General features: G+C 53.3%; 1 protein-coding gene across 1 annotated transcript in view; it reads right to left on the bottom strand.

The window, feature by feature from the left end:
• Positions 1-13,466, bottom strand: part of CLEC16A (C-type lectin domain containing 16A) — a 101,777-nt gene that overhangs the window by 37,266 nt on the left and 51,045 nt on the right. Inside the window, exon 18 of the mRNA XM_049768549.1 lies at positions 11,982-12,102. Coding sequence (XP_049624506.1) covers positions 11,982-12,102 — 121 coding nt within the window. The remainder of the gene's footprint in view (positions 1-11,981; positions 12,103-13,466) is intronic.

Genomic DNA, 13,466 nt, shown 5'->3' with positions numbered 1-13,466 from the left:
TCTCCTGCATGAAAGGCAAACTCCTTACCTCCATGCTATCTCTCCGGCCCCCCAAAAGTGAACTATTAATTTTTTTTTTGTTTTGTTTTGTTTTGGTGTTTTTTTTTTTTTTTTTTGGTCACACCTGGCAGTGCTCAGGGGTTTTTCCTGGCTCCATGCTCAGAAATAGCTCCTGGCAGGCATGGGGGACCATATGGGACACCGGGATTCGAACCAATGACCTTCTGCATGAAAGGCAAACGCCTTACCTCCATGCTATCTCTCTGGCCCCGTTTTTTGGCTTTTGAGTCAAACCCGATGGTGCTCAGGGGTTACTTCTGGCTTTGCTCTCAGGAATTACTCCTGGGGGTGCTTGAGAAATATATGGGGTGCTGGTGATTGAAGCAGGTGGCTACATGCAAGGCAAAAGTCTGTGAGGTAAATGAAGGCCTTTGAAATAGTTCCCATTTGTATCTTAATTATTTTCCGTTGGTCTTGTTTTCCCATTGCCTTTCATTTGGCTTTTTCCCCTCCCCCTGGGGTGGGGCTTTGCTTGGATCTCAATAAATGGGAGGCAGGAGAGCTTAGGAGAGAGCTGCCATCTAGGCTTGTGGTTCCCCATGGTGAAGCGACTGCCTTGTGGGTGAGCAGCTTACAGTGTGAGTTTTCTTGCCTGCTATAACCTCCATATCTGTGTGGATTACTTATTGCGGAAAATTACTACCAGACCAGGTTCTCCTACCCTCCCCAGATAGTGGGTATGGGGTTCCCCTTTCCTCTGGGGACTGAAACATTCAGTCTGAACTGCAACAAACATCCTCCTCACTGGCTCCAGCCCCTGAAACTGTAATTTTCCTCAGCTTCATGGCTGCATATGAAGGATCTACCCCAAGTTCTGCTGTCCTTTTGTTGTGTTCTGTAGGTGAAGCTAACCAGGCAGCTGGGAACCCCACAAATGCATCCTGCCTGGCAGGATGGCGGAGCTGTGACGATGGATTCGGCACTTCCAGCACTGTCTCTAAGGGGTACTGTGGACACCCCAGCAGCAGCAAGAGCTGATGGGCCAGTGACGTCAAGAGACATGAGCCTGACGTAGCCATCAGGAATTCAGCAACAGGCATAGTGGCCTTACTAGGGTAAAACTCGGGTGGTGTTGGAATGTAGCGTGGGATAGGTAAAATGCGTATTTCTGTTCCCTAAAACTGCCTGCGTGAACGGACTGTACTTTCGTTCATAAAACACAGAAACTGAGAAGAATTGGGGGAGGTCCTCCAACTTTCCTCCAACTCCCAGGGCCTTTCTGGGCTTCCTGGGAGAGAGGCTGGAAGAATGAACCCCTTTACTGAGGTTGGTGATCTCTGGGAAGAGTTGGAGGGGTATAAAGATGACCTGGCCTTTGCTTCCAGACCAGAAAAGCATCCTTTGGGATTGGTGTGAATAGAAGGTGAAGAAAACACCAGCTTCCAGAGCGAACCAGCTAGCACTAGCAGTGGCAGCACAGCAGGGAGGAGTTTGTCTTGGGCATGGCTGATGTGGGCTGAATGAATCCCTGGCAGCCCAAAAGGTCCCCAGGACCCTGCAGGAATGATTCCTATGTGCAGAGCCAGGAGTAAGTAACCCCTGAGCACTGCTGGGTGTGGCTCCAAAACAAAAACTCCCCCCAAAACAACCCCCCCAAAAATTAAAAAACCCTCTGTAAAGGGGCCCAGAGAGATAGCCCAGCAGTAGGGCATTTGCCTTGCAAACGGCCAATGCAAGACAGATCTGAGTTTGATTCCCAGTATCCCATATGGTCCACGAGTCTGTCATGAGTCATCAAGTACAGCTGGGTGTGGCTCAAAAGACAAACAAAACCCCCCAAACATCTGGCATGGGGGATCAGAGCAACAGCACAGTGGGTAGAGCTGGGGAGGGTGTTTGCCTTGCACCTGGCTAACCCTAGGTTCAATCCTCGGCATCCTATATGGTCCCGAGCCTGTCAGGGGTGATTTCTGAGTTCAGAGACAGGAGTGAACTCTGAGCACCACCTGGTATGACCCAAAAGCCAAAACTAAACAAAACAACAACAACAAATCCCAAAAATAAAACTCAGAAAACAAAAACATGCAGCCAGTTCAGAGACACACCTTCCCTCTCCAGGTACCAGGTTCTGCTCTGTCACATATCAAGCCAGACCTGTCCCCCAGTCCCCCATAACAGAGAAGAGTGGAGAGGAGGGCACCCTGGGGCTGTGTGGTGAAGAGGAGCAGGTGGGAATATAGAGGACCAGAGCCTCCTAGGATGTGTCTGAGAGTGTGTGTGAGTGTGGGTATAGCCCTTGTGTGTGCGCGCAACTGGGAGGGGAGGGTGCAGGTCTCTGAGTTTCCTCTGGTTCCCTCTAATCATTCTTCCTTCGCCCTTCTGCCCTGCATGGGTCCCTTCCTGCCTGTGCAAAGCTCCAGGAGCGTGTGTCCAGCCTGGCTGAACTGAGGGCAGGGCAGGGCAGGGCAGGGCAGGGCAGGGCAGGGCAAGCTGCTTTTCATGGCCCATTCAGGCACTCGGGCCTCGGCCACCCACTTTTTCCTGCCCACTTACCTCAGAGCTCTCTGCTCACATCTGAGACAGAAAATGCCATTTAAGAGATTACCGGCTAGAAGAGGCAGGAAAGGGGAAAAAAAAAAAAAAACAACAAAAAAACCAAAGCCACCACCAGGGCCAGTCATGGAAAATGTGACGGGCTAGGGTTTCACCTCCCAAGAAGAAAGACAACATCAAAGGCTCCGGAAGGCGAAAGGTTGTTACAGGTTAACACCCTCCCTCACTTGTTCTGTGGCCTGTCTGCATCCAGGAGGTGATGGCTTTTTCCACTTGACTGGGGAGGGGGCAGGGCATTGCACTTTACTCCTGTCAAGGCTTCTCACACAGAATGGAAGGGTGAAGGGCTGGAGTGATAGCACAGTGGGGAGGGCATTTGCTTTGCATACAGCTACCCAGGGTTAGATCCCCGTAGCCCATAGTAGCCCCCCCCCCAACACCACCAGGAGTGAAGCCTGAGTGTGGAGTTAGGAGTGAGTCTTGAGCAGTGCCACGGGTGGCTCCAAAGCAAATAAAAAGAAAGGTGCCAGAGAGAGAGCACAGTGGTAGGGCGTTTGCCTTGCATGCAGAAGGACAGTGGTTTGAATCCCGATATCCCATATGGTCCCCAGAGACTGCCAGGGGTGATTCCTGAGCGTAGAGCCAGGAGTAGCTCCTGAGCATTGCCGGGTGTGACTCAAAAACCAAAAACCAAAAAAAAAAAAAGAAAGGTGAATTGTATCCTGGCATTTGGGCATGTCAGCATGACTCCAAGAGGAGACAGGCAGGCACCTGGGAAACAGAGGGAACCCGATGTCTGAGGCCAGTACTCAGGAAGGAAGGGCCTGGCAGAGGATCACCAGCTGGAGGGAGGTTGTGAAGTCTGGAGGCGCCATGAAGCCACCAGCCCGCCTCCCACTTCCTTGCACCAGCCCCACCCACTGATGGCTGGACTCAGGCTCAAGAACAGCTGGAAACTTCTGAGCCCACCCATCCTCTAGAGCCCTGACTCAAGGTCTTTCAGTTTCCCTCTGTACCCTGAAACTACAGGTGTCTGTCACGGGGTGGGGGGTAATTCATGGGCCCTTTTCAAACAGCCCAGAGAGTAGAGGGCAGGAATATTTCTTCTCTCCTACACCTCTGGTTCCTTTTGTTTGGGCCACACCTGGTGGTGCTCAGGGGTTACTTCCTAGCTGTCTGCTCAGAAATAGCTCCTGGCAGGCACGGGGGACCATATGGGACACCGGGATTTGAACCAACCACCTTTGGTCCTGGATTGGCTGCTTGCAAGGCAAACTCGCTGTGGTATCTCTCCGGGCCCTCCTTTTTTTTTTTTTTTAATAAAATAAAAAATTGAATCTCTGGGGCTGGAGAGATAGCATGGAGGTAGGGCATTTGCCTTGCATGCAGAAGGACAGTGGTTCGAATCCCAGCATCCCATATGGTTCCCTTTGCCTGCCAGGGACAATTTCTGAGCGTAGAGCAATGCTGGGTGTGACCCAAAAACAAAACAACAACAACAACAACAACAACAAAAATTAAAACTTTGCAAGAGACTTCAGTTATAAAGATGAGTTTCAGTCATACAATGTCCAATACCCTTCGCCAGTGCACCTTTTCTGCCATCAATGTCCCCGGTTTTCCCTCCCCACACTGTCAGCCTCTATGGCAGATTTTTTTTTGAGAGAGTTTGGGCCACACCTGGCAGTACTCAGGGGTTACTTCTGGCTCTGCTCTTAGAAATTACTCCTGGCAGACTTCGGGACTGACCATATGGAATGCTGGGGATCGAACCCAGGTCGGCCACACGCAATGCAAATATATGGCAGATATTTTCTTCTCTCTCTCTCCTCTCTCTCTCCTCTCTCTCTCTCTCTCTCTCTCTCTCTCTCTCTCTCTCTCTCTCTCTCATTCTCCTTTAGGCACAGTGGTTTGCGATTTGTTACAGAAGGGGTGTCATGCCTATCACTTTCCCTCCTGTGGCACCTAGTTCTCGCCCAGTGATCATTTCTTTCTTTCTTTTTGGCTTTTGGCTTTTGGCATTTGGCTCATACCCGGCAGCACTCAGGGATTGCTCTGCTGGCTCTGCGTCCAGAAATCGCTCCTGGCAGGCAAGGGCGACCATATGGGATGTCGGGATTTGAACCAACGTCTGTCCTGGGTTGGCCGCTTGCAAGGCAAATGCCCTACCGCTGTGCTATCTCTCTGGCCCCCAGAGTGATCATTTTTGACTATCATTGTCATAGTGGTCCTTTCTCTGTATAACTGCACTCCTTGCTCTTTGTGATAAGTTCCCTACCATGGACTGGTCCTCCTAGCCCTTGTTCCTATTCTTTGGATATTACTATTACATATTTATTTTTACATTTTCTTCCTTTTTTCTTGCCCAGCAGCCACATTTATTTTTTTTAAATATCCCACAAACGAGGAGGCTGTTTTGTTTTGGGTTACACCTGGTGGTGCTCAGGGCTTACTTCTGGCTCTGTGCTCAGGGATCAGTAGTGGCAGGCTCAGGGGACCATATGGGCTAAAGATCAAACCCGGGTCAGCCGCATGCAAGGCAAAAACCCTACCCATTGTGCTGTCACTCCAGCTCCTGTACCTCTGCTCCCCTTCACTCATGCCCCACCCCAAACTAAGTCCATCCTGCCCTGAGCCTCAGCCTGGTATGGGCCCAGTTCTAGTGTCCTCCAAGCACATGCTTGCTAGGCCGTGGGATGAATTCCTGGGGGGTGATGCCAGTGGGGCCAGGCAGAGGCTACCCCCCATATCCTCATAGTCCTCTTTGCACCAGGGGACAGTGGGCTGGTAACCGTGGGAGAGGCTCCTGCCTGCACTCCAGGAGCTGCTGAAGCCCCTCACACCTTCACACCCTCGCAATATTGCACATGGCAGATCGGCTGGCTGGCTGGTTCGTGATTAGGAGGCCAGGAGGTGTTGGAAACACCACCAGGCCTGACTCACCAGGACATAACTGGGCGAAGTGGGCAGCTGGGGTTCAGGAGAGGAAGCACCTGGGGGAGGGGATAGTCAGCCTGGCCCCCCCTGCATCTGTGTGTGTGTGTCACTGCCCTTGGTTGGGGTGCCCAGAATCAAGATGGGAGTAATCATCACGGTTCTATCCAGTGTGGTTTAGGCTGAGGGTCAGGTGGCAGATGGCGGGGGGTGCTTTGGCATGGGGGTGGGGTGGTTAACCCTCCCATCAGACCAGTCTCACAGATGGAAATAGGCCTGGGCTTTTGACCTTAAGTCTGGCCACATGGTGGGGAGGGCAGACAGGACTAGAGTCCAGGGCATGCTCCTTCCACAGTGCTCGAGCAGGAGATGGAAGGAAAGGGGGAGGAAGGAAATCACGTTTCTGGGTGAGAGCTGATGTCAACACTGTCATATGGCAGAGTGTGTGTGTGTGTGCACGCGCACATGCTACAAAACTCCTCTCCAGGAAACACCCACCCACTCACCGGCCAGGAACTGCCAAAGCCTTTGGAGATAGAGGAGTTGGGGGGGGGTAGGCACGGGGAGGGGTAGTTCCTAGTATGGCGCCAAACTGACCCATAGTGGGTGGTGGCTGGCTGGTGGAATGCAGAGCTGGGAAGAATGGGAGTGACACGGAGCTTGACTGCCTGCACGGGTCAGACCCCACAGACCTGTCTTCCTAGCACAGAAAGTAGGGAGCTTCCACAGGGGGCCAGAAACTTCTCTGGTCCCTGAGTGGCCCCTGAAACTTGGGTTCATGCTCTCTGGAATTGGCTGTGATTCGGGCACCATTTTGGGATGTACTGGGACCTCCCCAACAACGCTGTTTTCCAGAGGACGAAGGGAACACTCAGGCCCATTACCAGGCACCCCTCCCACCCCATGGCAGGGACACTTGCCCACTGTTTCCTGTTTACTGCAGAGCTTAGGCCAATGAGGCCGGGTGGGGGATAGGTAGGTCCCAAAGCACCCAGCACCAGGTTCCGAGACATCCTCATTCCTCTTTCTTCCTTACAGTGCCCGGGGTGCTTGGAACCCAGCATGCAGGAAACAAGCTTCCTCCACTCGGGGCTGTACCCCCAGACCCCAGCATGCTGGTCTTCTGGGCCTGCCCCCAAACTAAGCATCACCCCAAAAGTGGCCTTCTTTGCCAAGTACCCTCTGGGAGAAGCAGGGGACATTCTGCAACCCAATTAGCAATCTCTGTTTCTTTGAGCGGGAGCAGATTTGGGGAGCCGCTGGAGGGTAACAGCTTACCTCAAAGTCTGCTGAGAAAGTGGGAGCCGAAAGGGAGAAACTCAGGGTCGGGGTGAGCAGGTGCAATCCGGAATGGATGCGGTGGAGTGGGGGTGCGCCTGTTACCCCCTTGCACCTCACTCTGCTCCTTGCAGGCTCAGACCATCAGTCTGAACAGCCTGAGCTGCAGCCTGGGAAGTGTTGGAAGAGACTGGGGGTTTCTTCATGCCTAGGCACTCAGGCGCGTGCGCAGCCAAAAAAGCAGGGGTGCGGGGGTGCCGGGGCCGGTCCCGAGCAAATGCCAGCTTTGGAGTTCATCTGAGGAAGCAGGGCTGGAGGGGCTGGGAACTCATATGCCAGAGAGCTGGCTGAGCCCCAAAGAACTAAGCTAAGGGCCTTCTGGTACCGCATTAAAATGAACGGAGGCAGAGGAGGGCTGAGAAGGGCTGGTACATGGGCTAAGAGGGAAGGACGGGAAGCAGGACACAGTGAGGGCTCCTTCAGTACAGATGGCGGGGGACCCTTAATATAGATGAGTATAGCTGAGGGCCCTTGGGACAGATGGGGTACAGGGCTCAGTGGGGGAATACTTGGTACAGATGGGGGGACCCTTAGTACAGATGGGGGGACCCTCAATATAGATAGGAGAATCCTCAGGACAGATGGGGGTACAGGGCACAGTGGGGGGATCCTCGGTACAGATGGGGAGATCCTCAGTATAGATGGGGGGGTCTTTCAGTACAGATGGGGACATGGGGCACAGCAGGGAGACCCCCCAGAGAAGCAGCCAGATCTAGTCCATGACCCTGGAGCAAACTGAGCCTCTCTCGGTCCCTTTCTGACCAGAGAAATCAAACATGTGACACCCTCCCCCCATTTCAATTGCCCAGGAAAATGTACTTCAAGCCCCTTGAACAGATATGGCATCTGACCACTCGACACCTTGTCTCTCCTCTCAAAATGCCTACAAGGAACTCTGGCAGAGAGACTGGGGCGTAGATGGGGCTGGGGGTGACGTGGGAAGTGGGGTGGAGGGGGTGGAATAACCATTTCTGCCCTGAGGAGCAACTTCAAATCCGAGAGAGTGGAGAGGGCATAGCCATTAGGCAACCTTGGGGGATGAGGGGGCACGCACCACTCTAATGGGGCTCAGTCATGATTGGAAGTTTATAAAACAGGGCCGGATTACAGGAATATACATTAAACCAAGTCAATGAGTGTTACTGAGAGAAAAAAAAAAAAGAAAGAAAGAGGAAAAAAAAAAAGCAGGTCCAGCAGACAGGTATGGATCAAAGAATCAATAGGCAGGAAGCCGCTTCTCGGCTGGCTTTCAGGGAACCGAATCTGCCGCCATCGGATTCACTCGCACATTTTCCACCCGAACCGAAGGGGCGGCTGTTTTATAATCCCATTTCCAGTCACTTGAAGAGATAGAGATTTCATTTCTCCGTATTTTGACTTCATTTCTGAAAAGGGGCCAGCAGTGCCATTCATCAGGCTCAGGGGGCAGCAGCCGCACTCAGGGGGGCGGGGGGGGGGTGTACAGTGTGAGTGTGAATTCTGTCCTTTCTGTTCCCTTAGGGAATTAGTGGTTTAGTTCAAGCAGGGTTTTATTCTCAGCAGTCTCAGCAGTCTAGCTCGAGGTCCTCGATTCTGGGTGTGTGGGGGGGGGGTTGGTGGGGGTTTGACGAAAGAAAAGGAAAAAGGGAGAAAGATAGAAAGGTGAAAGAAAGAAAAAGAAAGGAAGAAAGAAAAGAAGAAAGACAAAAATAAAAAAAAAGATAGCTAGATGTTTTGGCCCTTAGTAGCTAAATGGTTGAATGAAGACCCTTCAGAAAGCCCTAAATTAGATAGAAGATTCTTGGTATTGTTGGGTTAGGGGATATGTGTGTGTGTGTGTGTGTGTGTGTAGTCAGGGGTGCCTTGAGAATCTTATTCAAATATTCCAAATATGGGGCCAGCATATGCACAGCAGTAGGGTGTATAAGGCCAACCTGGGATGGACCTGGGTTTGATCCCCGGCATCCCTTATGGTCCCCTGAGCCTGCCAGGAGTGATTTCTGAGTGCAGAGCCAGAAGTAACCCTGAATGCCACCAGGTGTAACCCCAAATCCAAAAACCAACCAAACAAAACAACAATTATCCACAGTTATAATTCAACAATTATCCACATCATCTCCAACTACCACTGGATTTGTTTGTTTGTTTGTTTTTGGGTCACACCTGGCAGTACTCAGGGGTTACTCTGGCACTATGTTCAGAAGTCGCTCCTACCAGTCTCAGGGGATCATATGGGATGCTGGAATTTGAAACACTGACCTTCTGCATGCAAGGCAAATGCCCTACCTCCATGTTATCTCTCTCTGGCCCCCCCACCATTGGATTTTGTTCCACTTCTTCCATTGGAAAGTTCTGAACTGTCAGCAAAGGGCATGACACAGAATAAGGACCACATGGGGGCTCATCCCATGCTTCTCTGGTGTCCTGGCCCCACTCTAAGCCTTATTTAGGACCTGAGAGATTTTGGGTTTGCCCATAAACACCAGTGCCAACTTCCCAAGCCCAGAACGTCTCTGTGAAAACCAGGAAGTCATCCACATACTCAACCTCAAGGATCCTAATGAAAGCAAATGCAATTCCCCTCCCCCCCTATTAAAAAATAAAATCCACAATTCTTTTTTATGGGTATTCTGGCCACACACAGCAGCTCTCAGGGGTACATTATTCATGGCTCTGTACCCAGAAATACGCCTGGTAGTGCTTGGGAAACCATATGGGATGTCGGGAATTGAACCCAGGCTAGCTGTGTGCAAGGCAAATGCCCTTCCCGCTGTACTAATGCTCCCAGTCCAGCCATGTGCAAGGCAACTAAATGTCCTTCTTGTTGCATACTGCTCCCAGCCCAGCTCCACAATTCCTGAAAGTTCTTTCCCCTCTATCCTTGCGAGTCTAGCTGGCTGGCAGCTGTGTTTCCTTTCAATCACTCATAACAGTCTTTCTGGAATTTAACCTCTGGGGGAATCTTGCCTTTTTTGGTGGTGGTGGTGGTAGTGGGGCAAGGTTAACAGGGTGACTCATGCGGTACCAGGGGTCACACCAGTGGCCACGAGCATGGTAAACGTGACTTCAGGTTCCCTGGTGCAGCCCTCACCAGTCCATGCCCAGAAGCTCCTGGAATGCCCCCAATCTCGGATTTGTCTTTCCTGCTCTTTTGTACTTGGGTGGGTTCACTCTTTGCCAGGACAAGGCGCCTGCCAGGGGCACAGTTAGCCACGGAAGACCACGCAGAGGGAAGGTCTGAATTGACATGGGATCGACGCACACACGCTTCCCATCATACCGCTGCAGGGTCTGTGATGGATCCCTGATAGTCCCTGGGAAGGCGAGGCCTCCAGCCTCCCAGCCTGGAGTGCCTGAGCTGGGCAGTCCTCTCCCCCCCCACCCCCAAATCCTGACAGGCAGCAATAAGGAGAAAGTCCTTCTCTGTCAGGCAAGAACTCTGGGTGACAATGATGTACCATCTGCATGGTGGAGGCGGCGGAAAGGCAAAGCTGGGCCACATGGACTCCACAAGTCCCTCTCTTGCTTCCTCTCCACTCCCCCCATGACCTCACCAACTCTGGGAGAACTATCTCTGCCATTTTCCTCTCATGAAACATGAAAGCACCGTGGTCGGAATCACAGGCGGCATCTCTCAGGAGCCCTGCTGCTCACCTGTCACCCCAACCTGGGTCCTGCTCCCCATCACACACAGTGACGTCACACTGGAGGCCCGTGGACTGTGCTCTCTGAGCTAGGGTCCACTGGGGAGCGGTCTCTCCCGTGGGGAGAAGGGGGCAGGCTTTCCCAAACCACCTAAGCCACAGCCTACAGAGGGGAGGCAGAGTGGGGCCTGCCCGTAGTCACACAGGCCACAGGGGCCTGCCATGAATCCCACCTCTTTCCACACACACACACACACACACACACACACACACACACACACACACACACACACACACACACACACACACACACACGGTGGTGGGGATCTGTGCCTTTCCCCAACAGAAGATGGGTACCCCCCACTGAGAACCACGGCCAGCCGTGCCCGACTGGCAAACACACGTCCTCTTTCAGCACCAGCCCATGGGACTTCGGGAACTGCCTGGGTTTTCAGGCCAGCACCCGCTTGGGCCACAGCGTCACTTACAGTCAGACTGGCAACACAGCGGCGACCCCTTACCCCGCAGTGGGCGGCCAGCCCACAGAGGCCCAGATAAGTGAGCTCAACTAGCGAGCTGATCCATTAGCACTGATAAGTAAACCCCCGTGACCTTATTTCAGCAGGCAGCTCCCAGGGCCGGAGGGAAGAAATGCCAATTCCCAGCACAAAATTTCACCCTGAGGCACACTGCCTGACGAAAGCTCCGCCTCTTTCTTTTTTCAGTGTGTGTGGGTCACACTGGGTGGTGCTCAGGGACCACTGGGAATTGGGGATTCTGGGGAAGCATATGAGAATCCGCCAGAGGGTGAAGCCAGAGCACAGCTAAGAGATGGAGGGTGGCGGCTTTCTGCTTGGGTGCCTTGAGCCAGCCATACCTGAAGGCAGTCTCTTTTTTTTTTTTTCCTAGTTCAGCCCAGGCTGGGTTATCCCTTGGAACCAGAGCATCCCGTTTCCAGCACCATGCCTGCAAGGCGCAAACCATCTTGGCATGCACCAACTCCAGAGCAAATGCAGAGAGAAGCAGCTAGAGTTTGACTTGTACCCTCTCAGACCTCTCAGGAATCTCAGTCTCTGTTGCAGACAAGCAGTGAGGCCCCTGGTTTGAGACCTGGCTGAGGCTCCAAGTGGGCCTACAGCTTCTGAGTTTACCGGAATGGCCACGATGTGTCTTTTTCTTTTCTCTTTTTGGTTTCATAGCCATACCCCATGGAGTTCAGGTTACTCCTGGCAGGCTCAGGGGACCATATGGGATGCTGGGATCAAACTTGAGTTGGGTACGTTGAGGCAAATGCCTACTCGGCTGTGCTATTGCTCCTGCCTTGTAGTGGAGTGTATTTTTCAAATCTCCCTTCCTAGTCTCAGGAACACAAAGACCTTTAAGCACTGGAGTTGAACCACAAACCCTTAGACACAAACTCCTGAGCCGTGTCTCCTGCCCAGCTCTGGGGTCTCTCCACAGGCATCCAGAGACTTGGGGCCAAGCACCTGGGAGGGGAGCACGCGTCAGATTCAGCCCAGCGGCCCCACTCACTCAGGTCCAGCACATCGTCGGTCTTAATCAGATCCTCTTCCCGTGTCAGTGGCAACTGGGTCTCGGGTTCGGCTCGTAGCTGCAGCGACAGGGACCGGAGCATGAAGAACACCCGGATGGCCTGCACGTGGGAGAAGGGGGAGGTGTCACTCCCTGAGGGCGCACGGAGCTCCTCTGCCCTCCAGAAAGAGAAGCAGGAGGGAGCAAGAAACACAAGCGCCCCCATGCCCCAGTGGCTGTTGCAGGTTTAGGGTTCCTGCAGATTCGGAGCCGCTGCCCCCTGCCAGGACCGGCCCCTGGCACCAAAGCACCCCAGCTGGATTGTCCAGAAAACCCAGAGGAACAGTGATGGGTGCTAGGACACAGGACCCCTGTAATGGAGTCAGGAACCCCAAACCAGAGTGGATAGGGTTCAGGGGAGGCCGAGGCTGGGGACACTCTGGGAGATTCCGAGGCACTGGGCCCGTAAGTTCTAGTCAACCCCGTTCTTTATGGCCTCAGACCTCACCATGCAACGTGGCCTGGACCCTGGCAGTGCCCAGTGACATCAGGGCTGCTGCCCCTCTGACAACCCCATCCCCAGACATAACCTGTACCACCATGCCTGGCCCAGGGAAAAGAACCCGGGGCAGGGCCTGGTGCAGAGTCTGGGGTCTGAAAGCCAGAGAGCTGGTATGAGAAGGTCCAGAACCCACAAAAATGGGCTTGGGGTCAGCTGCCCACTCACCTGATGTTCATTCACATAACTGGGACAGGCCCTGGAACACCGTCTGTATTGTTGTGGATGGATTGTGCCGCACACCCCCAGAGGCTGCTGGGGATGGGACCAGCGGATGTTGGGAAGCAGGCTAGCACATGCTCTATCCAGAGTCTGTGCACCCACCCTGCTGCCCATGAGGGTGCCTGCAGAAACAGCTCAGCTGCCCCAATCCTACGAAGGCTGGACCGCGGCTGTGACAGTGAGCTTAGTCTTAGGGGCAGGAAGTGAGCCAACTCTGCAGCTGGCTCTGCACTGAGGAATTACTCCTGGCAGGCTGGAGGGACCGTACAGGATGCCGGGGATCAAAGCTGGGTGGGCTACGTGCAAGGCAAACACTCTCCTCGCTGTGCTGTCGCCCAATTTTGAGGTCTTTAAATCCTCTACTGGGATGGCAGAAGCTTTGCAGAACATGGGGGAGTACTGCAGCTGCATTTACCAAGCCTCCCCAGAACCATCTCTGATCACACGGTAGACGGCCCCTGTGGCACTAAGTCAGCCTCCTGAGGAAGTTCATGGGCCCCATTCGGCTGCTAAACAGAAAGTTCCAGCCATGGGGGTCCCGGGTGCAATCTGCAGTCCCAGCTCTTAAATGTGGCCTCGTGACATTGGGTTGGGGACCAGGGGATGGAGAAGTGATGATGGTGCCCGCCGGGTCTCAGATGAATGCTGCCTCTCTGGGGGGCTCAGACAGCAGAGTTGGCCCAGCAGGCCCATGGTGGGGGTGA

This window comes from Suncus etruscus, chromosome 2 (genome assembly GCF_024139225.1).
Source record: "Suncus etruscus isolate mSunEtr1 chromosome 2, mSunEtr1.pri.cur, whole genome shotgun sequence".
NCBI lineage: Eukaryota > Metazoa > Chordata > Mammalia > Eulipotyphla > Soricidae > Suncus > Suncus etruscus.
This window is presented reverse-complemented; position numbering and strand designations above follow the sequence as displayed.